Raw genomic sequence first — 24,269 nt, 5'->3', positions numbered from 1 at the left:
ATCATGCTTATTTTTTGGATTCATGGTGGTGTATAATGATGTTTAACTCCCTTTTCTGCAGTTTAAATGATGAAAAATCACTTGCCCAAGTAAATGTGAATTTTTAAGAAACCAGGTTATGGCTGTGTAAGTAAACACACTCAATTTGTGTCAATACAACAGCCAACTAGAATGCAGACTACAAGATATGCTCCTGCCATGCGGGCAGCTACACTTAATGCTCAACTGCATAACATGCATGCTGCAATGGAGTAGCAAGAACAAGGTTAGTACCATCCAACAGGACAGCTAAGGAAGACTGAAACATTCAATACTTAATGTAAACATCACAAGGAAATAACCAAATAAATCAGTTCAATAAAATTACACGTCAGAGGAGAGACCATTTGCCACCATATATTATACATTAATCTCCATTCTTAAGTTCCACTGTAAAATGTAACTTTTGACGATTTTTTCACCCCGATGTACTCAATGTTTCCTGCACCAATAGCTGGCACAAAAAAATATTACCACAGAAAATGTAAATTCTGTATATGAAAAAGTAGTCTAACAATGTAAAATAGAATAACACCTTGAAGACCTGCAAAATTGATCTCTGCATTACTTTGGGTAAATCAGAAGAATAAGAACTGATGGGCTATTGTAGGCTCAATAGCAAATTTGTGCCAAGGGTTTTTTTATGGATATTATTTATCACTTTCATAAACGTCACAGAAGCTCAGTCTTAAAATGAGAAAAAAAATACTTTTAACATTGATAAAACAGGTCTATTTAAAAACAGTTTAATGTTAATATACTTCCTCCTACAAGGAAAAAAAAAAAAAAGACTACTGAATTATCTGTGTGTCTCAATTTACAAAGACAAACTAAAGGTTAAATATTAATGTAAGTAAGCTATACAGCTTACGTAGCCAGCTTGCTAATGCTACTCTTCTGAAACTTGATATAAATGACATCCATTTGACAGTCACCAAAAGAAAAGAAAAAAAAAAAGATGAATATTCACAAAAGCACAAAAAAAGGCAAAGGCAAATCAAAATTATTCATTAAGTGTTTTAACACACATAATCAAACTAATCACAGCTAAAAAGTATGATGTACATTGAAAAAACATGTCCAGCAGCTTGAAAACCAATGACTTATTAATCTTAAACAGTTGTTAAATCCATGTTGGATGTGTGAAATAAATGAACTGCTAAACAATGAGAAAATGTGAACTAAAAACTCACCCTATTAACACTAGAATTACCAGAGCCTACGAAAAAACTCGTAATTCCGTCCCACCTTAAACTGCTTCTTAAATCCCTTCACACCTCTACGCCAGCGTCCTTTGTCTTCTAAATGTGCTGATAAAGAGAAGCTTGGAGCAGCCGGCTATTCCATCCCCCCACCAATTTAGAACGTGCACGAACTTCTCTCAGCTCATGCCTTGATTGAATATCTGGGAGTGAAGTGGAGTTTTAGAGTGGAAATAATAGATCGTTATTTGGAACACACGCATTTCATGTCTGTTCCGTTTCTACAGTAATCTGTGTCAACACATTGTTAAAACAGAAACGTTTTTTATATTCTAGTAGTAGATGACAAAATGTAGGCATAAACTATATAGTGTATGAAGCCTGTAGTCTAAATAGCAAAGAAACATTTTCACAAGAATAACACAATTGCGCTTTTATTCAAAAATATAACTGCAGAAACAAAAAGCCGCCTTAACATGCGACATTGGCAGCCGTTTATTGTAATTGCCTCTGTGGTTCAATAGACTCAGCCACCGCTTGGGAATCAAGAGGTCACGAGTTCGATCCTGCGCCCCTCCGTTTTGAGAAGTAAACTGCTCTTAGTCTTACTGTTTTAGAATAAAAGCATACATTTGATTTCAGTCTGTAACAGCGGTGCAATTTATGATCCTTGTAAAGGTTAGCTTTTTTTTTTTTTTAATTCACTTTTCATTCTCTCAGTCGCGTTCAGAATCAATCCATACAACCCCATCTGACACGGCTGTTTTCACTAAAGACGCGCTATAGCTCTGCAGTGGGGGTGGAAACATTTTGCTTTGGGGGTGTTTTTCTGCTAAGGGCACAGGACAACTTAATCGCATTAACGGGAAAATGGACGGAGCCATGTATCGTGAAATCCTGAGCGACAATCTCCTTCCCTCTGCCAGGAAACTGAAAATGGGTCGTGGATGGGTGTTCCAGCACGACAATGACCCAAAACATACAGCAAAGGCAACAAAGGAGTGGCTCAAGAAGCAGCACATTAAGGTCATGGAGTGGCCTAGTCAGTCTCCGGACCTTAATCCAATAGAAAACCTATGGAGGGAGCTCAAGCTCAGAGTAGCACAGAGACAGCCTCGAAACCTTAGGGATTTAGAGATGATCTGCAAAGAGGCGTGGACCAACATTCCTCCTAAAATGTGCGCAAACTTGGTCATCAATTACAAGAAACGTTTGACCTCTGTGCTTGCAAACAAGGGTTTTTCCACTAAGTATTAAGTCTTTTTTTGTTAGAGGGTTCAAAAACTTATTTCCCTCAATGAAATGCAAATCAATTTCTATCTTTTATTTAAAGTAATTTTTTCGATTTTCCTTTTGATGTGCAATCTGCCACTGTTGAAATAAACCTACCATTGAAATGATACTGTTCTGAGACTTTTCATTTCTTTGTCATTGGACAAACTTACAAAATCAGTGAGGGGTCAAATAATTATTTCCTCCACTGTAACTGTTAAAATGAACACAAAAAATGTGGGTTTACTGCAAAAGAAGAGTACAGTGATCCCTCACTATATCACGCTTTGACTTTCGCGGTTTCACTCCATCGTGGATTTTAAATGTAAGCATATCTAAATATATATCATGGATTTTTCACTGGTTCGCGGATTTCTGCGGACAATGGGTCTTTTAATTTATGGTACATGCTTCCTCAGTTGGTTTGCCCAGTTGAATTCATACAAGGGACGCTACTGGCAGATGGCTGAGAAGCTACCCAATCAGAGCACGTATTACGTATTAAATAAAACTCCTCAATGATATACGATATGCTTCCCATGCAGTACTTCGCATACTTGAAAGCCCGAACAGCACGTATTGACTTTTGATTGTTTGCTTTTCTCTGTCTCTCTCACTCTCTCTGACATTCGCTGGTCCTGACGGAGGGGGTGTGAGCAGAGGGGCCATTCACACACTGGCCTAGAGGATAGGGAAGCTTCTCTAAAAAAATGCTGAAAGACTACCTTCACATTGCTCCCTTCCTTGCAACTGCATTGTCCTGCAGTCTTTCGCATACTTAAAAGCCCGAACAGCACTATTGATTTTTGATTGTTTGCCTCTTTCTCTCTCTCTCTGACATTCTCTGCTACTGACGCGCACTCCTTTGAAGAGGAAGATATTTTTGCATTCTTTTAATTGTGAGACGGAACTGTCATCTTGTCATGGAGCACAGTTTAAACTTTGACCAAAGAGTGTTTTTTCAGGTCTAGAGGGCTCTACTGTTAAAAAACGTATTTAGAAGGTTGTAAACAGGTTTTCTATGCTCTAACTACGAAAATATTCGATTTATAAATAAAGAATCCTACTTTGCGGAAATTCATTTATCGGTAGAGTCTGGAACAGATTAACCAAGATAAACAAGGGTTTACTGTAACTGAAAAAACTAACATTGAAATTATGTATTTTTGTTATATGAATAGATAATGAAAAAATTAGCATGGGGAAGCAGTACAAAAAATCACCTATTTATTGCATATTTCAGTAACATCATTTAAAGCATTCCACTCCCTAGTTTCTGTATATACGAGACAATTACTGGAAGGAATGTGTACTGCGACTAAAACTTAGTCATTTAAACTTCAAATCAAATTTCTTTCCAATCCATTAATTTTGTAAGGAACAGTTTAAAAGCATTCTTTTAATCAAAACAGTATTTTACACTCAAGGCCATTACTGCATTTTGACCACCTAAACTTCGTTTGCATTCTGCCTCTTCTCAACTTAACTACTTTGCAGGTAGCATTTGTTGTGGTTTATTGTTTATAATCTGGGATGTCCAACTGCTCCAAGCAAATCAGCTGATATTACTCTGTACTCTGGTCAGATTTGAACGGTCACTTTCATAGAAATGACAAGCAATGTAATTGAAATATGTACATCATTGCTGCTAATAATGTCAACAAATTTCAATCAAATCAGTCAAAGCATTTCTGATATTGTGGGGTATTTAGTTTTTCTATTAAGGTAGGTTTTTTAACCAATAAATATTCATATACTGAAAATTAGTGGATACCTGTAGTTAGGATCTAGTGGGTTGGATAATGGATTGATACCTACTGCCAAATGTCAGCTTTTTTATCTAATCAAGAAACAGTGTTTTTGTTGATGAGAGTGCCAGTCAGTCAACGTTGCACTATTTATATAGCTTTGCACATATCTTTTAAGTCAACGGTCCCCAACCACTAGGCCACAGACCGGTATTGGGCCATGGATCATTTAGCACCAGGGCACAAAGAAAAAAACCTTTTTTTTTTTTTTAAATTCCATTTCATGGACTATGAAGAGTCTGCAGAGAGTATTTGATTTTGAACAATGACCAGATCGTCTCTGTACAACAGTGACTATGTTGTGCTGTTTATGTACCTTGACAGCCACTGTAGTTCAAGTGGATGTCATCAGGTATTTATTTTTTGTATGTGTTGCAGATTATTGTACACCGCAAACAAGTGAAACTGTTGATATCTTTTAATAAACTATGACCACTCGTCATTCAACATGGTGTCAAAAGTCGTCAACAACTAACTCTCACTGAAATCCAGAGAGCGACTGAACTGCACATGGTAATTAAATATACATTGACAGTACAGCAGAAGGATTTTGTAGACCCAAACCGCTTGTGTCTGATGGCAAGTCGCGTAGACTGGACATAAGGAACATACTTCGGGTGTTATTGTTTTCATCACTACCTGAGATGGGATCATCTCGTTGCAGGGAAACAAGTTAACAGCTCCCACTGATTCTGCATTATAGTGAGTTGCACTTATTATGCACACGCAATGGCCGGTGCATTTGGATGCTGGTCACATAATATTATTATGAAATATTCAAATCTAAACTGTTATTTTAGCAGGTCTAGCATACAACATTCTGACATACAGTTCAATGTTTAAGTTGACTGTGCTTGCTGTTAAAGAATGCTGGTTAATTTACTTTTAAAAATCACAAATTCATGGGTTAATATAAAATACAACGGTCACATACAAAATAGTCTGATTTAGTAGGAGAAGCATAGAAATCAAAGGGATTCAATTTAAAATTTCTTTTGGTACTAAGCAACTGATGACACTGACTGAAGTGACTTAAAAGCATGATGAATGAAGCCTCTTTTCAACTGGCATTTGTATACAGTTAGCATAATTGTTAAACTTCACTGGTGTGGAGAAAAAAAAAAATTAACGAAACGGCACTGTAGGCAGCACAAATAATAACAATGTGTGGGTGTTTTTTAAGTTCAGTTTAGATAACTTGGATATTTCCCAAATTGCTAATGAAAATTAATCTACAGTATATATATATATAAAATTCTTTTGACGTTTGAAACGGAAATTACGTATGACCGCGCAAAACGGAAATTACGTATGACCACAGAATATATAATACAGGAACTAATCACTTCATTTTGGACGCCATTTTCTATCGTCTTTACGAATTGTTATTTGTGTGAGAATTATTTTACTGATATTGAAAAGAAGTTCACACAAATGCCGATCTATCCCATAGAAGTGCACCCCGCGTCGCCCTCTCCCAGCACACCTCTCTGGACTCCAGCGCTGAGCCATTCGCCGCCAGGCGCGTTCTGACAGAGAAGTTTTATTTATTCGTCCACGTGACTGTTGCAGAAACTGCCACATAACTTTTTTTTTTTTTATTGGCAGTACTCGATAGAAGAGATGAGGAAAACATCTTTGCATCTTTCTGCTTTTTAACTGTGCCAAGCTGTAAACAATGTGAAGGCGACGCTGCCTTCAGCGGCGAGGAGTCGTGAGAACAAAGTGGACGCTTGGAGGTGTGGAATGTCGGGCTGCTCCCCTGGGTCCAGAGCTTTGCAGTTTCGGGCGGCGACCTCTCTTCTCGCACTGCTTGTGACACTTCCGAGTGCCCCGTCGGCTCATGGGAGAATGGAAATCTTTGCAAATAAGTATTATCAGCACCATCGAAGCAAAACTCTCTTTGTAAAATTGTCCTGCACGACTACTTACTGTCCCTTAAGGTGAGTTCAGGTAACTAAAACCCTGCAACATTCAAGGTTGTTTTTGTGATGAATTCTTTTAAGAAGATGGAGGGTTTACATCTAAGATGTACCGACCTCTTCGTGTTAAGTTTTGGACTTGGGAATTGTTTGAACCTTCTGCCCGTTAAGAATGGAAGGGCAGCGTCCACATTTCTCCGAATAACCACTCCAGTACTGCTCAATGTATCTTTACTTCTTACATGTTTTACTGTTTAATAATTTATATACTATATTTTATTTTTTTCCTCTTGCACTCAGTGAGCGAAACCACTGGGTAATCAGCTAGTTTAAAATAAAAAACCTCAGCTAACACACCTCGTTATTACAAACCTGCTTAAATAACCAGAACACACAGAAAAAAGAAATCTTAAAAACCATGACAAACACAAAACCACAGTCTTTACAAAAAAGTATAACATTTTTTCACACCTCCTCATCCACATCTTTGTTTTGCAGATGTGTCAATCAGCACAAGCAGCAGGCAGCCTGCTCACTCATCCCCCACCGAGGCAGCTGAAGTCACTTTATTTTGGAATGAGAAATATTTCATGTTATAGTAATAATTCAGAAAATGCTGATGTATATAATGTGTGAGGTCTGAAGTCCAAATATCGAACACTTTCGCAAAAGGTATACCAACTGCACAAGAATATAACTGAAGAAAAGGAAATTGTTCAATTTACATGTTACTGGCAATGTGTAAAAACTGAAAACCAACAATAAATCGATGAGGTAGACAAGTCCGTTTGGTTGGTGCAGAGGTAAGGAATGCTTCTTCTCATTTACTGTTCTGAACAGTGAGCTGCTATTATTGTTACTATTTTATAATGAAAACACATTTGATTTGAGTCTGTAACAGCCAGTGTAAATTTATGTATGGTACTTGTAAAAGTTAGTGCTGAAGGGATAAAAGTAGACACACATAAGCGCAGCTCAATCATTATTATTTCTTCTTTCTGTATGCTCAACAAGACACTACTGTGTCTATGGTGGATGTTACTTTTCCTTGCAAATCGACATTCACATCAACATGTCATTTGAACAATTGTTTTATTCAAGAATCCAAGAATTAAACTGAATAACAAAAAAAAAAAAAAAAAATCTTTCAAATGTCATGTTGATATGAATGCCTGTGTGCAAGTAAAAGTTACATCTTTTACAAGTACCATAAATTTACACAGGATGTTACAGAGCAGCGTTACCACTGTGACAACTGGTTGAAAATGAAACACACAAAAAAAGTGAACGTGAATGTGAACGTCTTACTTTTACCGACTGATAGTTGGGCTTCAGTAACATGTCAATTAAGCAATTTCAATTTTTTTTGGTTTTATTCTTGAATAAAAGCATACCAGTTTTGTTACACCTTTTATGAAAGTGTTTCTTGGATATTTGAGCATCAGTCTTTACACATCCTATACATTACGCCAAAATGATCTTGCTATTACTACAAGTATAACATATGAAATCATTTTCTATTTTAGACATGGGTTCAGCATTTCTTGCCTCTGATTTCCTCGGTCATTCTATATTTACGCAAATCATTGTAGACACAGAACACAAGTGAAATGTATTTCAAATCACGTTATGTCATTATCTATATATATATATATTTTATCTATTATCTATATATTATATTTTATAATTTCTTACAAGCACAGTAAACAATTCAACACAAACTTCAGCTGTGAGGACTGCAGCAGGGCAATACACTTCCAACCCCCATTGAGTCAGATGAAGGTAACAGGCTGCATTCTGCTAAGCCACATATTTGCAAAAAATAAGCGGGCTATTAGCGAAGTGAAAAGGAGCTACGAGCTCCTTGGCATATGTCAGGAAAATTTAAAGCAGGTCAGGGACAACGAAAAAAATTGTAAGCTAGTTGAAAGAATCATATGAACACTTCAATTTTTTGCTTTAAATACACAAATTATTTAAGACTTTAATCTGAGCTCAATTTGAGATTGTACTGCTTCACAATTAAAAATATATTTAAATCTGCATTAAGAATCAGGGGACTACACACATTACAATGAGATAAACAACTTGTAAGGAGACTTAACATTTGATTTTACAATAAATCTACAATACAATAAATCTTTATAAAACAAAAATCATGTTAGTCATAGAACTTTTGTTACATATTCAAAAAGTAAACACAGGTTAAATCCCATTATAGCAAATACTGAAGTAACGAAATTTTCTGAATAACGAATACTTTTTGTGGGCCCAAATGTTCACAGAACATCATGTTAAATGAATCTTGTTTTAATGTAATGTAAATTTCAGTAGAACAACCATTTTTTCAACCAAAAATGACCACTGAAGATAATGAGATGCAAAAAATGCTCCTACACTTTCCGTGATGCAAAGAGAGTGTGTCTCGGGCCATTTTGTTGAGCGTGTAAGCGTGACACCATACACACAGCTGAATTCTGCGTCAGTGCTCCACCAAGCATCTGCGTGAATAGTTGTGCTGTGCGTGGATACCGTACTGTTCAAGTTTCATAGCGCTTCTCAAAGTTTTCTTTGAGATGAACCAAAAGAAGTGAGAAATGGCACCAGTTAAGATTAACAATCCTGGAAAAGTTGATTCCAGAATGAAGAAAAAACGATATGGAGAAAGCATTTTGGAATAGCACCTCCATCTTCATCTAACAACTTGTTTTCATTCTATATTTTCATACCGGTATTTCCATTTAAAAAAAAAAAAAAAGTACACATCTCATTTTTATTCTGTATTCATCTAATGTCTCATCTTCATTCTGTATTTTCATATCTGCATTTATTAAAAAAATAAAAGTTACATCTAATGTCTCACTTTCAAATAAAATGCTTTTTGCTATTTAAGAAGTGGTTTTTTTATATAAACACAGGTACTGTCAAACTTAGGTGATACAGTTGCACAAGAGACAGTAAGAGAAGTTCAATTTTTCAGGAAAATATAGGTACGTTATTACTGTAAAGAGAAGAGAGTCTCGAGGCTTCATTCAGAACAGGAGCCGATAGGAAACGCAGCACAGGCAATCATATTGCTTCAGCTCCCATCTTCAGATTAGAACAATAGCAGGGGCTTGGAATCACCACCATGGTAGATGCAGTCTGGAGAAGACAGATCACGAGACAGTGAGGAAGAGCAGATCAACGCCCTGTGTTACGAAATCTCAGTTATAACAAAATATTTTTATGGTCCTGCAAGTTTCATTATAATGGGATTCCACCTGTATTTGGTCCTTGATACTTAACAGTTACATACTAAAACAACTACTGGGCAAAAATGATGCAAGGATGTAAAGGATTTATTACATTTAACTATTTTATCTGAGAAAGATGTGAAGCCTTAAAGTTTATATGAGAGAGAGAGAGAAAGAGACTGGCAGAGATTTACACATTCAAAAATAAGGCTGCACTCAAAGAATATACAAATAATAGTAATGTGTTGATAACTACTGTTTAAGGTGTTTCACCAATCACTACTGGTTTAAACTGGGTTTTGCCCAGACAGACAGAGACACACACACACACACACACAGATGTATCAATCAGTGTGCCAATGTGAAGTATTCAGAATTCATCTTTGAATGATGAAAACATTTGCCATTAAGCAAGACCTTAAGAGATCTAGATGTAGTTGAGCATTTTCATGACTTTTAAAAATATAATTAGTGAGACTGCCAATATACCAAAACTGAGTGCACTGATTAACATTAGGGATGCTCGTACCAAAATCAAACTTTCACAAAAAAAAAAAAAAAAGGCTGGGAAATATGTATATACAACCCCTGTTTTGTCTCTAAATTATTTATTGGTTATTAAGTACTGGTGCTCACTTACAATATTTGAGCAACCTTTTAATTCCTTAGAATCACTCTCACAGGGAGTGGGATATCTTATTGTCTGTACAAATAAAAAAAAAAGTTGGAAATAAAGCTATAGCTTACAAAGCACCTTATTTGTGGAATAACCCTGCTGCAGAGGTAGATTATGACAGTCTGTGAGCCTTCGAATCTTAGCTAAAAATGTATTTGTTTAGTCAGACCAGGCAAGTCAAAATTACAGTGAACCTACATTCCTATTTGTTCTTAGCCTTTAATTTTAAAAGTTGCTATTCTATTTTTAATTTGTATAAAACAAAACAGATAAACTTACTTTGTTCAATAATGATCTGATGCGGACTCCGAGATTTTTTTTTCTTAGGGTTTAAGGCCTGGAAATATTTAAAGTTGCTTTGTGACAACACTCATTATAAAATGCACTAAATAATTTAAATTTGATTGGGTGATTAAAACAGCACTTAATGACTACTATGAGCTATTACTGTAGATCTACAATTTAGAGTTGCTAAAGCCATCTTTTTGTCATTTTTATAGAAATACGTAACAATTCAAAAAGTAGAGTCAATACCATCTTTGACTCAGTGCAACAGATGTTGCACTTGGTCTCGTATACAGATTTCAGCAATCAGTATAATTTTTCGGATTGCTCAAGAGATCAAAGTCTGTTGCTACATTAATTATGTTTGTTACTTGTTGTACTTTATTGTGTCTATGTTCTGTTGGTTTCAGTTTAGAATACTTTGATATTCTGCTTTCTTTTGATGGTGGGTATTTTTTGAAATTAAACAATTTAACTGTTTAATTTAATTAAATTTAATTTAACTCTTTTTGCCTCTGCCTCTCATTTTGAAATATTATAATTAGTTTTTGTTACTTGTGTTAGTATTTTTAAAGCTCACTTAATGCTATCAATTTTTTAAAAATTTCATAAGAGAACAAACAAGTACCGTAAATTAGTAGAAATTACTCCTTTTGGAAGCAAGTGTTTTTGAGGGTTTTCTAGGAAGGCAGAATGTAATTTGGTACAGTACTTGAAGATTCAAGGTCTTGGACATTATAAAGACACTGTTTTACAATATATTTTAATGTAATATTGTCATTTTACAAGTCACTACACACATTACTAAAATACATTCAAAGACAGTTTTGGATAACTTCTGACCTTCACAAATGCAGTAGTGTACAAACATCATATTTTAATTTTTTATTGAGAACCATGAAGATAATTGTTATGTCCCTCAAACTTAACATTTTTTTCAACATATGTACTACTGAGGGACTTACAAATGCTTTCTTTACATATGTTTAAAAATATAAGACTGGCTAAAATTTTCATTTTAAAATGATTTATAACAATATTGTACAAATGAATTGTAAATTTTTCTAATTTAATCCCATTTCTTATTAACTTTTATTTAAAAGGTGATGTGATATAAACATTGTAATTATATTGCTTATTGTGTTCATGAATGTAAACAAAAAAACTTTTCAATTAAAATAAATTTAATAATTTTAATTTTGCAGACACATTAAATGGTTCCCACAGACCCAAAAACAAGGTAAAGGTTAATAGTGTATTTTAGAGAAACGATCCATATTGTTTAGTTTGATATCTAACATGATGTGATGGCAGAAACCCACCGAACTTCATAATGATACATATTGTTTGGTGTGAAGCACTGTTTTTCTTTGTCAAAACAGGCAGCAGAAGGTAAGAGCAAGGAAAATGTTTTGCACATTTTTAAAATGTAATTGTTTTTTCTTATTTAAGTGAGACTTCCCAAGTACCTAACTAGGAGATTTCAGAACACTGTCAGAAATCAGGTATTTCAGTAATATCTACCAACTATATTACAAATACTATGCAAATAAATAAAAGCTTGCATAAAAAAAAAGAAAAAAAATTACACCACCACCACCACCAAGTGAAATTAAGTATTATTCAGTAACTGAAAAGGAATTCCAAACAAAAAGTAGCTCACTCATGTAATTCAACAGGTCTTTTTAAAAAGCTCCATAAAAGCTTAGACTATGTAGGGCATTTCATCATAACTTGTTTTACATGGCATACAAAATACAATAAACAAAATAAACAGCAATAGAGGATAGTTTGAATAAACAAAGTACAGGGAAACACACAGTAGGAATAGGGTGCAAAAAGAAAAAAAACTGACAAGTACAGGAAGGCTAAGAACAGCAAATAAATATCACAGTAGATTGAGCATTGGCATAGCGAATCCACAAGAGTAAATAAAAAAAAAAAATCAAATAGAATTAAAAAAAAAAAAAATCAAGGGCAACTTAAGAAATTTCCAAAGTGTCAGACCCATAAAAAATTTTTCTTCCTTAAAATAAACCATGCTGTGTCACCAAGTTCTTAAGAACACATTTGTCTGATTTACAAAGCAGCTTGCAAACTGGCAAAATCAGCAGCTGAGTACTCTGTAAAATCCATCCTGGAAAGAGTCCTGCAACAACTCTCTGGGAACCTCTTAAAAACATCTCTGGGATCAAATAATACGAAAGGATATCCAATTACTTCACCCCTAAACTTGACAAAGAATACAGGAGGTTGCCAAACCTAGGTCTCCAAAATACCTCTGCTCTATGAGTCCTCTAGTGTAATGACCTCTACTAAAATACTAGTTTCCAATCTTATTTTTTTTTTATTCAAATGAAGGAATTGAAAACCTGCCTATTACAATAGAAAAATTATTTTTCCCCTCTAAAATTAGAACAAATATGAATTAATTCAATAGGAAACAGTGCATACTTTCAGGATATGACAACCCTATTTCCTTATCATCCATTACAAACACTTTTTAACCTCTTTAGCGTTTGGATAAACCGTGATATCTCGCACTGCCACCTGGTGGATTCCTCCAGATTAACGTAAAGTACGCACGCAAGAATGAACACTACAACGCTTGTGTAGCAGGAGCGTCCGCTGCAGCATGCGTTGTAACGCGTAAAGTATAACTTCGGCCTAAACGTTTGCTCTAAAACAGGCTTTACAGCTTCTCGTTTACACATAAATGTGTTTTGGTTGAAGGCTCTGCCCCACTCATGAATACTGACGAGTTATCTTTCGGCTAGAAGACACATAGAAACCATTCATAATTTTTTAAAATGTCATTTTACCCACTAGAAGGCAGCAGAATGATTCCCCAAGAGTTATATGGGCATAACAATGCAATGTGGATCACCACATTTCGTGCCAAGTCTAACACAGTCTTAACTGTACTTGCATACAATTCTGAGCGAGAGCCACACTATGCTTAACATGTAATTACTACAGACATTCTAGCCATTTGAAAAACCTTTCATCACGTAAGTTCTACTATTTAGATAGGGAATGTGAATCAGAATAATACAGACATAGCGTAAGGGTTGTATCAAAATTTTTAATTTGCAAATACTGTACTGTACTGTGGTTACCTTTTTAAACTGACACAATTTAACAAAAATAAGATGAACAGTTCTGAACCAGCTTACATTTTCTAAAATGGCTAATATAGGCTGCACTTTGTCGGTTAAGCACAATTATTCTATCGATCAACATGGCTCTACAGCTACAGTATGAATCACAAACAATTGAAGGTAATTGAGGTGCAAAGCACGGCCCATTGCCCCAAGCTATTTGCTTGTTGAGAACTTGAAAGTGAAAATGTAAAGCGGAAATGCATTTTACATTTCATTTTGGCAGCTTCATTGCTGTTCAGGCTGAAAATGAAATGGCAAATGGGGTTGTTTAATTTTATTTTTAATTTTTTCCAGCATTCTTGTATGTAGACTTTAAAAACAAAATCACAAATGGGGTTATTTTAATTTTTGCCGCATTCTTGCACAAACTTTGAAAAAGAAATTGCAAAAGAGAGATTGCATCATCATTTTTTTAAATCTTACTCTTCACTTTCTTTCCTACAGAAAACGCCTCCCATGTTCTTATGACCTTAAGTAACTGCATACTGAAATTTGATGGTGTGTAAACTTTAATGTAGTTGCATTAACTGGAAGAGTATTGCTTAACAGTTCATGTGACAAAAGTATTGTTGCTGCTTTTTGCTGACTAGCTCACTTTCATGCAAACAGAGCACTAAGAACAGCATTTTGAACACGAGGCAGCAAGACACTACATCCAACCATGGAGCTAAGCATATCCTGACAACACAGGAAGGAATCAACCTAATTGTGGCAGTTCAACACAGTATATTCATCAAACTGGCTATTTATACCTTGGGAAAAAAGTAAATGTTTCAATAATACAGATATTACTGAGCATGCAACTGTCACTACAAAACAGCACTAAACACAAATCCCAGTAACCTCTAACAACTTAGATCATCTTCAGGGCATTCCCTTCTAAGCACTATTCATTCCTTTCTAACCCAGATTATTCATCTAATACATTGTTGCAGGAAGTCAGTAAATATAATTAAATCCTATTAAGGCTGCACAGTTCATCCCATATAAACAATGCGGGCACTGTTGCCATCTTGATTAAAAATTATGGAAACTTATTCTAGCTTTTGTTTAAAGTAATTGCATTATTTCACACACACAAAAAAAAAAAAACTTTGAACTTTTCATCTGTGTCCCAAGTGCAAAGCACAGCTCAACCAGAGTCTATGTGAAGTTGGCTTGTTCTCCCCATGTTAATGCGGAAATCCTGCAGATATTCCTTTATAATCCAACATGGTAAAAATACTCACATTATGTTGTTTACTAAACCAGAATGTGTGCTCTGCCACAGGCTGATTCTTGCCTTGAGCTATTGGGGGATAAGTATCAACGAATGCACACAATGCACTATAACCATCTAAAAAACAAAACTAAAAACAGACAATCTGATTAAAACTATAGAGACAGTATAGTTCTGAAGACAGATTATTAGTTTAATGTACAAAATGTGCAATGATGTAATAAAGGAGTTTTAGTAAAGTATAATGTGAGGCAATTATATTTAAAAGTTTTTATATATAAATAAAAGCATGAGATGCTTTGTTATAGAATGCTAATCCTGCCGATACAGTGGTTAGTGTGGATGGTTTACAGAGCCCTAGGTTAGCTTTTTCAGCTCTTCTGTTGTATAGGCAATGTCTGCATGGACTTATTCCTTCAAATGCACAATACAAAATGCACACATTTCAAATATATGCACATTGGATTAATTTCACTCATTGGTTCTATGCACCATTTTATTAACCTGCTTATGTAGCTCAGAGTCACTGGTATCTGGACCCTAACTCTGCTGCACTTGGTGCAAGACTGGAACCTGTATGTGTGTAATAAACCAGTTAAAATATTGTATGGAATAATTTTGAACTATTCTATATACATGGTTATAGTAACAAACAGAAATGAGGGAATACTGTTTACCAGATTGTCATTTCCATTTGTTACTGCATCTCTTTAAAAAAGTTCAAGACAGAAACATGAGGGAATACTGTTTATCAGATTAATGTTTCCATCTTTTTACATGAATATTTTAGATATAACATGAGCTAACCGATTCCTTGAACCCACTTATTCAGATAAAAGGTTTCAGGAAACTGAGCCCTGCATTATCAGCACCAACACAAGGAAAGAGCAAACTCCCATAAGCTGCTCAAGTCTACTGCAAGGCATATTTGAACACAAATCCACACTCACTTAAACCAAACAGAATTTCAAGATAACATTTAACCAAACCAATAAACAATAGTGCAACACAACTATTTCAAAATATTGTGATATTTCTGGGGTAGCAGTTTCAAGCCCTAACCTGTACAAGCTACATACAGTGAATCCTCATCTTAGATAATTCAGCGATCACAAAGAAAGGACTTAAGTTTTTGAAAGTTTATTGAAAAAATGTACTATACATTACCGTTATAATTTAGAAGTCTACCACAGTTTGCAATAGTGAAAGTACACTCTGCCAACCCTATCTTGATTTGTCTACTAACTTAACACTGTCACCCAGTTACATATGTTTACTATAACAGTGCTCTAAAAGTGAGTTAGTTAGTAGGGGGAAAAAAAAATCTAATTTAAACACCAGTGATGTCTCCCTGACTTGCTACTTAACTTTCAGTAGAAAGTCAATTCTACTTCAATTCTGCTCTCTTAGCAGCTTGGGTGTACAGTAAAAAAAAACCCAAAAAAAACACACCACTGAATACATATTTAAAACCTACACTCACACATTAGTGTACACAGCCACAGGGAAAACATGTAAAGTTCATAAAGACAGAAGAGGGTTACACACGAGCCCCTGGAGATGAGAGAGTGCCCCTACATCACCAAGTCACCCAATTTTAAAAAAATTTATCTTTACAAAATAATATGACTAAAGACTATATTTTTACAACAGCTTTTGATCCTAATGTTGCCAGGTGGACAATATTGTTGAACCTCTATGGGCAGGAGAGACTCCATCAGTTTTGAAAAACAACATGAAACAGTTTTTGGGGATAAAGACGAAAAATGTTAAAAGGCAACTCAAAACTACTGTAAAAAAATATACACAATACCTGTTAGGTGAACAGCACACTTAAAAGGTTTCCATTATTACATGCAAATTGACAAGACGTTCCTGAATGGACCAAGTTACAGTATTGAAAAGAAAAGGCTTTCAATTATAGTGTACATTTACTGTGCACAATTACAAATGTACCCAGAAGTTATGAAGTAGACTCACTGTGATGCTAAGCATATATGAAATGTACAGAACATGAAACAAGATGCTACCTGGGACTGGACTGGCCCCTAGAGAAGAAAAGTTCAGATAATCGATGTGTGATTTTAGCCACAAAGCTGAACATGACAACATCAGTCTGATGATCATTTTTGATAAATTAAGAATTTTCATTCAGAAGCAAGAGGAATAATAAAGAACAGTACATTATTTCCACATCATCAGCCATGTTCCTGATACTGCTTGGGACTGCAGTGCCCCCAGGACACTAGAATAGGATTAAATAGGTTCAGATAAGGAAGATAATGAATGGGTAATATTGGCCACAATGCTGAAAATGACACCTGTATGTTCATTTTTGGGGAAATCTAGAGCTTTTACTCACGAACATGAGGAACTACGCTCTTACTATATTACAGAAATTGAAGTGACTTAACGATTATTGCACAAAACAGAAACATCTCACTAAATGTGATAAAAGCAAATCCTGTGGAAGAATGGGAAATGAAACATGATGAGCAGTTTAAGAAAGTGTTCAATGAAAGATGGGTACTGGTTACTGAGAAAAGCTGGCAGTTTAGCAAAAACAAACATTGTGGTTTAAGTGTGGGTACTCCGGCCCCAAAATTCGACTATTTCCACTGGTTTTCACTCTTTATATATACCATTAGTTTAAATATAAACTAGAGAGGCAGGGGTTACACGATTACACTGTTAAAAGGGTAATGTGCATCTGAATTTTTAAGTAAAGAGAGAATTTTAAGAAGCAGAAGTACGCTTGAAACTGGCCACCGTCATTAAGTATTGGCACAATCACTTCGCTAAATTTTGCTCTAGAGATAATAAAGATCAAGGTTTTTGCACTCATTTGAAACGAAACTGCTGCCGAACTGTGAAAGGAGGATGTATTTTTTATATAATGTATGGTCATAACATAACTGCTTCATGAATGGAAAGTCATGTGCTTGATAGTGATTTTTTTCTTAAGTAAAGAATATTGTGCAACATGTACCAACTCCTATGTTACAGAATATTAGGCGCATTTGGAAATCGCGCAACTAATTAACGGAGACTAAAGTGCGGATGCTGGAATCTAAAAAACTAGCGCTTCATGAAAACATTCTACACTCTATCCAATAGGTCACCATTGCTGTTTAAAATACCTGCTGAAAAAATCCGTGATGCCCAGCTTCCTGGGTTTAGTGCTCTGGTCGCTCTCTTCTTCGGGCAAACTTAAGCCATCGGGTAGGTTGTCCGGAGCGCTCTGTCGCCGGCTTACTTCGAACGTATTTCTTGAACACAAACTGACATCCATGAATCGGATATCCGAAGAGGCCGCGTCTTCGGTACTGGCGCTAGTCCTGAGGTGTAAACGAACGTCGGCACACTCGGGTTCATCTTGAGGCTGTCGCTCCCCAGTACTGTGCACAGGCTGACAGCAAGTGCTCGCGGGGCTGCTCAACCCAGGACCCGAACTCTGCTCGGTATCTGTCTCCGACTCGGACGAAACCTTTCTGATTTGCAAACTGCCATCGCCCGCGGCGATTCCTTCTTCTCCCTCGAGACTGAAAGATGACAGCGTCCCGCTGTAACTCAATCCACCATTTGGCAGCTTTGCCGTCTGTTCTAAGGGCTCTGATGCCACAGTGTGACAGTCTCCTTGGAGCACACCGTTCGCGAGCTTCATGTCGACCGCAGCGTCACATGATCCGACACACGAACGACCCCCGTCTCGTCTCTGCGGCAACTTTCCATAGTCGGCAGCCACGTCAGGGAGCGTCTCTGGCTCTGTGAGAGAAGGACTGGGAAGCTGGCATCGAAACCCAGTTCTTCCCTCCTCGTTCACAGATACCTCCCATATAGGAAGTTGCTGCTGCCTTGACGAACCGGTAAATCCGTTGAGCCCTCCGTCTGTAAGGGGAACCCCGGCAGGGGGTCGCTCTGCCAACAGATCTAGCATCTTCATATCTCCTGCTGTGTCGGGCGGAAAAATAGAAACATTCTCTTTAACTGCTTCCTTCTGAACAGCCTTTTGACTGTCAGCAGCGGAAAGAGCGGAGACGGGCGCACTGTCTTCCGAACAGGGCTTCGGACCTCTCCTTAATGCAACAGTCGGGTTGTCGCCCTTGTAGCCTGGCAACGTGCCGTAGCTTTCCCCATTCTCTTCGTTTTCGTTCACATCCACAGACAACGGTAGCAGGGAAGCCCCGTTTTCCGATATTTCCATTTCATTTACAAGCCCCGTACAAGCCCACACTAAAAACGCTGCTGCGTCGCTGCTGCTGTCTTGGAAAACCGGGGTTCCTCTTCCCCCCGGCCCTGGAATGCGTTTGCATTGTACTTGTATTCCACAATATAAAAAAGATGAAGAAATTAATTCCCAAGCGCTGACAGCTTTACCCTTGATAAGAAGACGGAACAGGACGGCGGGTGATTATTTAAGGGTTAGCCCGTCCTACTTGTCTGTGTCTCCGGCGGCAGCTCAACCCTCAGCCGGAGACAGAAGCCATTTTGAAATTAGCTATGACGTCATTACGCCAGGACGTAGGAACGCAGAGCGTCAGTGCGCCCTCTGGTGCTCACATATCTCAATTGGATCATTTTATGCTTGGTGAGCAAAAAGAAGTGCACGCGATGTTTTATCAACTCGAGACAACCGTCTACGCACTGGTTAAAGACGGTGGGTTCACTTGCTGTCCCTCTGCTGACTATCGCGTATTTGTCAGTGAGTGCTGTAACAACGTATTTTACAGGCAAGCAGCTTTACAGGAGAAAATTACACAAACAGAAGAATGAACTACTATACTGTACGCAGCAAAAAGGTAAAAACAGTAGTGCTTAAACTTTTGATTCCGAGGACCCACATAATAACTACATAATTTGTTGGGCTGAATGGCCTGTTCTAATGTTCAAATGCTCTGTAATACTATAATGGGACCCAAGAAAAGGATTATTACCATAATAACAACAGAACTATGTATATACAAATTACAATGACAAAATAATAAAAAAGTACATTTTTGTTTCCAATGGAGTATATTTCTCACATGAAAATTGGTACAAAAGAGAAAAGTGTAAAGCTTAATTTCATACTTTCGTCTGTCATTCCCTCCTTTCGTGTCTTTGCTTGTCAGTCATCTCAGTCATGACTATTTTACAGTTGTGTGCGTAGAATATTAATTTTATTTTTGTACTCTACAAAGGAAACCTCCCTGTGATGCATCAATCCACGTTGCTTACATCCCAGATTGCGCACTACCGCATTAAACAGTACACTAAATAGAGGGTGGCACATCTCTAGACACATAATTCCTGCTTGGACAAACTCGGCCAAATTTTTTTACTTCCAATCTTGAGCCGACCCATCACCAAGCACCAGTATAAAAAACAGACTATCAAATGGACTGTGCAGTAGCCATGGGCAGCATTCATCTCGTGATCATCACATTTTATTGAGTTACACTGTTCATAATGAGTATTTAGGTCTTTGATGATGAGTGAGCTTGTACACTACTGGTGTTTCTTTTTTTTTTTTGGAAATTAAATTGTTTTAACTTATGTCCAAGTTTTGTCTAAGCCCTTTATGGATCTATTGTTACATTTGCTTTTATCTTTTGGTTTGGCAACCTCATTATTAAGAATATGAACAGCACTATAAAAAATTAGCAGTATAATTAGTGGTTCGCAGCAGAGCTTTGTCACTGAGCTGTATCACAAACAGATTAGGAAGGCCTCCAGCTCAGTTCTGTCAGACAGTAGCCATCCTCTTTTTCCTAAGTTTTAGCCGTTACCGTTACCATCGGGCTGCAAATTTATGCTACCAAGAGCAAACAGTTTAAGAAGTTTTTTATTCCCAGAGCTATATGTATTTAAATTCTTTTACTTGTAGAGATGCTGCTAAATTGTGAATTATTATTTTGTATACTGTTAATGGGAATTAGTTGTCTTTCTACTAATCTTGAGTGTTTGCACTTAACAATAAAATTAGTTGTCAGCTGTTGTGTCTTGACTTATTGTCTTTTATTTGTGTAGCAGTGCCTTCTGTTTTGTATTTTTCTGCTGCAAAGAAATTTCTCTCTGGGATAATAAAGTCTACGAAAACTAACTTAATAAAAACAGACTCTTACCTTGCAATTAGTGATGTCCTGGATGGAAAATAGATAAATGGCTTATAGTATCTTGGACCAGCTCATTGTAAAATTCTGTCATACATTATGTACCTGCAGTTTCAGTTAAATCCAGTGTAGGAGTTTTGTTTCAATATTGATGCAAGGTGTTGTAGGAAGGAAGATGGTATGGAAGCTAATTACAAATAGTAGCGCATATTAAGCATTTAGACTGCTTGTTTTACTTTTGCCATAATTAACTGTAACATAGCTCTCTACATTTCCAAAAAAAGGTAAACAAAACATAATATTTTTAGACCAGCTTAATCCAATTTATTTGTGACAGGGGACTGGAGTCTAACTTGGCATTAATGGATGTAAGGTAGGAAACAGCCCTGGGGATAAAGTGCCAGTCCATTGCAGGGCCTTCTCATACACACACCCACAGATTAGGGCAAATTTATAGCTGCCGGTTTACTTGTAAGATAGGGGGAAAACTAACAGTGAATGGTGTCCAAAGAAGGGCCTTATGGGATGCAAACAAAAATAAAGCTGTTCCTTGTTTTTGCCATTTCTTTTTAACCATAAAGGTTTCCACAAAGCCAGGTTATTATAGTTTTACATTTTTACATTTGGACACCAACCAGCTCAAGTGACAAGCTCAGGGTCATGCAGGAAAATACAATTGTAGCATCAATGCTCACTCTTAAATAGACCAATGCTTCATCACACTAATTCTCTGCCCCAACTGTGTGGTCCAATGGAGTGTACAAGTTATTTATAATTCTCCTAATTCACACAATGGTTTGCACTTGCTGTTTGACTTAATGACTTTATTTTCTTTGTTGCTTCTACAGCAAATGAACTTTCCCTTGGGAATCATTAAAGTGCTAGATATTTATTAATCAGTTTCTTGGTCTATTCATTAGTGCCTTTCTAATCTAAGATTATAAAGCACCCCACATATTCATTATAATGTCATTGAGAGGTGGAGAAATCTCTACCAGGAAGTGCTGGGGGGAAGAAGACAGGGGACACCCGGCCGGGAGAAAGGCACAAGGACTGTGAGGCCTGGACATTTGGGGGAACGGTGCAGGAGGGACTGGGGAGTGAACATGATTAACTGTAAATAGTACTGTAAATAAAACGTGTGTTGGGTGAAATTAAGATGTCTGTCTGTCTGTGTCCGGGTTCAAGTCCACAGTGGCGTAGTCGGCAGGATGCTCCACCTGGGTCGAGGTGGGGACCTGCATTACAAAGAAATATTTCTGTGGATGGCCTGGCGCAGCAGCGGAAGTCAGGTAGAAGTGGACAGAGCTGGAGAGAGGATTGGAGGCGGCCAGGAGAAAGGCACAAGGACTGTGAGGCCTGGACATTTGGGGGAACGGTGCTGGAGGCACTGGGAAGTGCACTGAAGTAAATATTTGTGTAAATATTGTAAATAAACCGTGTGTGGTGGAAATGACGATGTCCGTCTGTGTGTGTCCGGGTCCGAGTCCACAATATATATATATCCCCGTGACCCTGTAGTTAGGATATAGCGGGTTGGATAATGGATGGATGTATACACTAAATGGTTTGCCCCCTGTTCGCTTCACTCGCCAACCCCCTGGGCCTGTGCTACACACCAGCCACTTCGTGTCTCTGCCACTCGTGTTGTGAAGAGGGGTGGTGAACTCTTAAATGGTGATACAGTGGGAAACAAATAGTTTTTTCTTACCTCCCCTTTATCGATCAGCTGCTGGCTTGCTGCTGCTGCCGTGCTGCGTGATCTGCATCTCGCACGGTATTTGGAACATTTAAAAGCTTGTACAGCAGCTGTCCTACTCTTTGTCTTATATTTCCTATCACTGGCGTGGTTTAATCTCTTGGCACAAAGTCTTCTCTTGCGAGAAGTGAGTTCCTAATATTTTTTAGTTTATAATTTAAAAATGGAATAAGAATCTGAAAATCTAACAACATCACATTAAAGTTCGATAAATTCTGAAAAAAAGTATACCAAACATATATATGTAGGTTTTAAAATAAGCCTGATTAAAAGCGTGACAAAAAAGTGGCATAAAAAGTCACATAAAATCTTTGCACAAAATCGTTGCACTTTTAGGGTTAGGATTTTATATATTTTGAGTAGATATATATATATATATATATATATATATATTAGGGGGTTCCCCGCTCACTTCACTTGCCAGCTACTTCGCATCTCTGCCGCTTGCGTTGTGAAGTTGGAGGCAGAATGCACCCCAAGGACACACAGTTGTTCTTCCAAAACCCCCTCCTAAACGATGATACAATGGGAAACAAATAGTTTTTGTTTTACCTCCTCTTTGCTCAATCAGCTGCTGGTTTGCTGCTGCTGCGGTGCCACGTGATCTGCATCTCAAACAGCGCTTAGAACATTTAAAAGCCTGTACAGCAGCTGTCCTACTCCTTGTCTTTTATTTCCGGCCCCGGGCATAGTTAAATCTCTTGGCACAAAGTCAAATCTCACGGAACATGAGTTCTTGATAATTTTTAGTTTAATTTAAAAACAGAAGAGGAATCTGAAAATCTAACAACATCACATTAAAGTTCAATAAATTCAGAAAAGAATGATACCAAACATATATATGTAGTTTTTAAAATAAGCACGATTTTAAAGTGTGACATAAAAACGGCACTGCTGCACTTTTAGGCTTAGGATTTTATATATAGAGAGTATATATTTACACACACACACACACACAATGCACATCCTTGGAATATAGGAAGAAACTGGAACATTCAGGCAAAACTCAAAGGGACACCAAGAGAATGTGCACACTCTGGGGTGGAAATGAACCCAGGTCTTTTGAGCTGTAAAGCAACAGTGCTAACGACAGTCCCATCCTGATCAAAAAATAAACATAAAGTAAGATTGTCATTGTATCCATGTTGCTCATTACCTCTTCTCTTCACAGGTTCTCATAAAATCAGGTTTTCTCCTAAAGCTTTACATTTGCCTTTTTGAGGTGCTGTACTGCTCTATTGCTACACTGCGTTCACCATTACATACTTTGAATGATTTTGTAGTGTGGGGCTTGGTATACTGTATAACTTAAAATGTGCTAATGTTGAAGGGTTCTATGTAAAAATAACCTTTGATAAAGTGTGAGGCAGCAAGGTGAAGCAATGTGTATGGTTGTCTTCTCACTGCATTTAGACATCAGGTCAATTTTCATTGTGTTCTCTTTGTCATTATAGGGATTTACTCCCATGGCTGAAGGACATTCTGTTGTTACATTTTATGGTGATTGGCCTGATTATGGAGGTGTGCTTTGTCAATGAGAAGCTTTTCATCCACGGCTTGTTTCTGCCTTGCTCCTGCACATTTGAAGATGGGTA

At 37.0% G+C, this 24,269-nt stretch overlaps 1 protein-coding gene across 2 annotated transcripts in view; it reads right to left on the bottom strand.

The window, feature by feature from the left end:
- The window catches only part of tbc1d12b (TBC1 domain family, member 12b), a 97,953-nt gene extending 78,613 nt beyond the window's left edge, over positions 1 to 19,340 (bottom strand). For both annotated transcript variants that reach the window (XM_039772055.1, XM_039772066.1), the window contains exon 1: positions 17,964 to 19,340. In XM_039772055.1, coding sequence (XP_039627989.1) covers positions 17,964 to 19,027 — 1,064 coding nt within the window. In that variant the 5' untranslated portion in view covers positions 19,028 to 19,340. The remainder of the gene's footprint in view (positions 1 to 17,963) is intronic.
- Between the last annotated feature and the right edge of the window lie 4,929 nt (positions 19,341 to 24,269).

Source organism: Polypterus senegalus, chromosome 1 (genome assembly GCF_016835505.1).
Source record: "Polypterus senegalus isolate Bchr_013 chromosome 1, ASM1683550v1, whole genome shotgun sequence".
Lineage (NCBI taxonomy): Eukaryota > Metazoa > Chordata > Cladistia > Polypteriformes > Polypteridae > Polypterus > Polypterus senegalus.
This window is presented reverse-complemented; position numbering and strand designations above follow the sequence as displayed.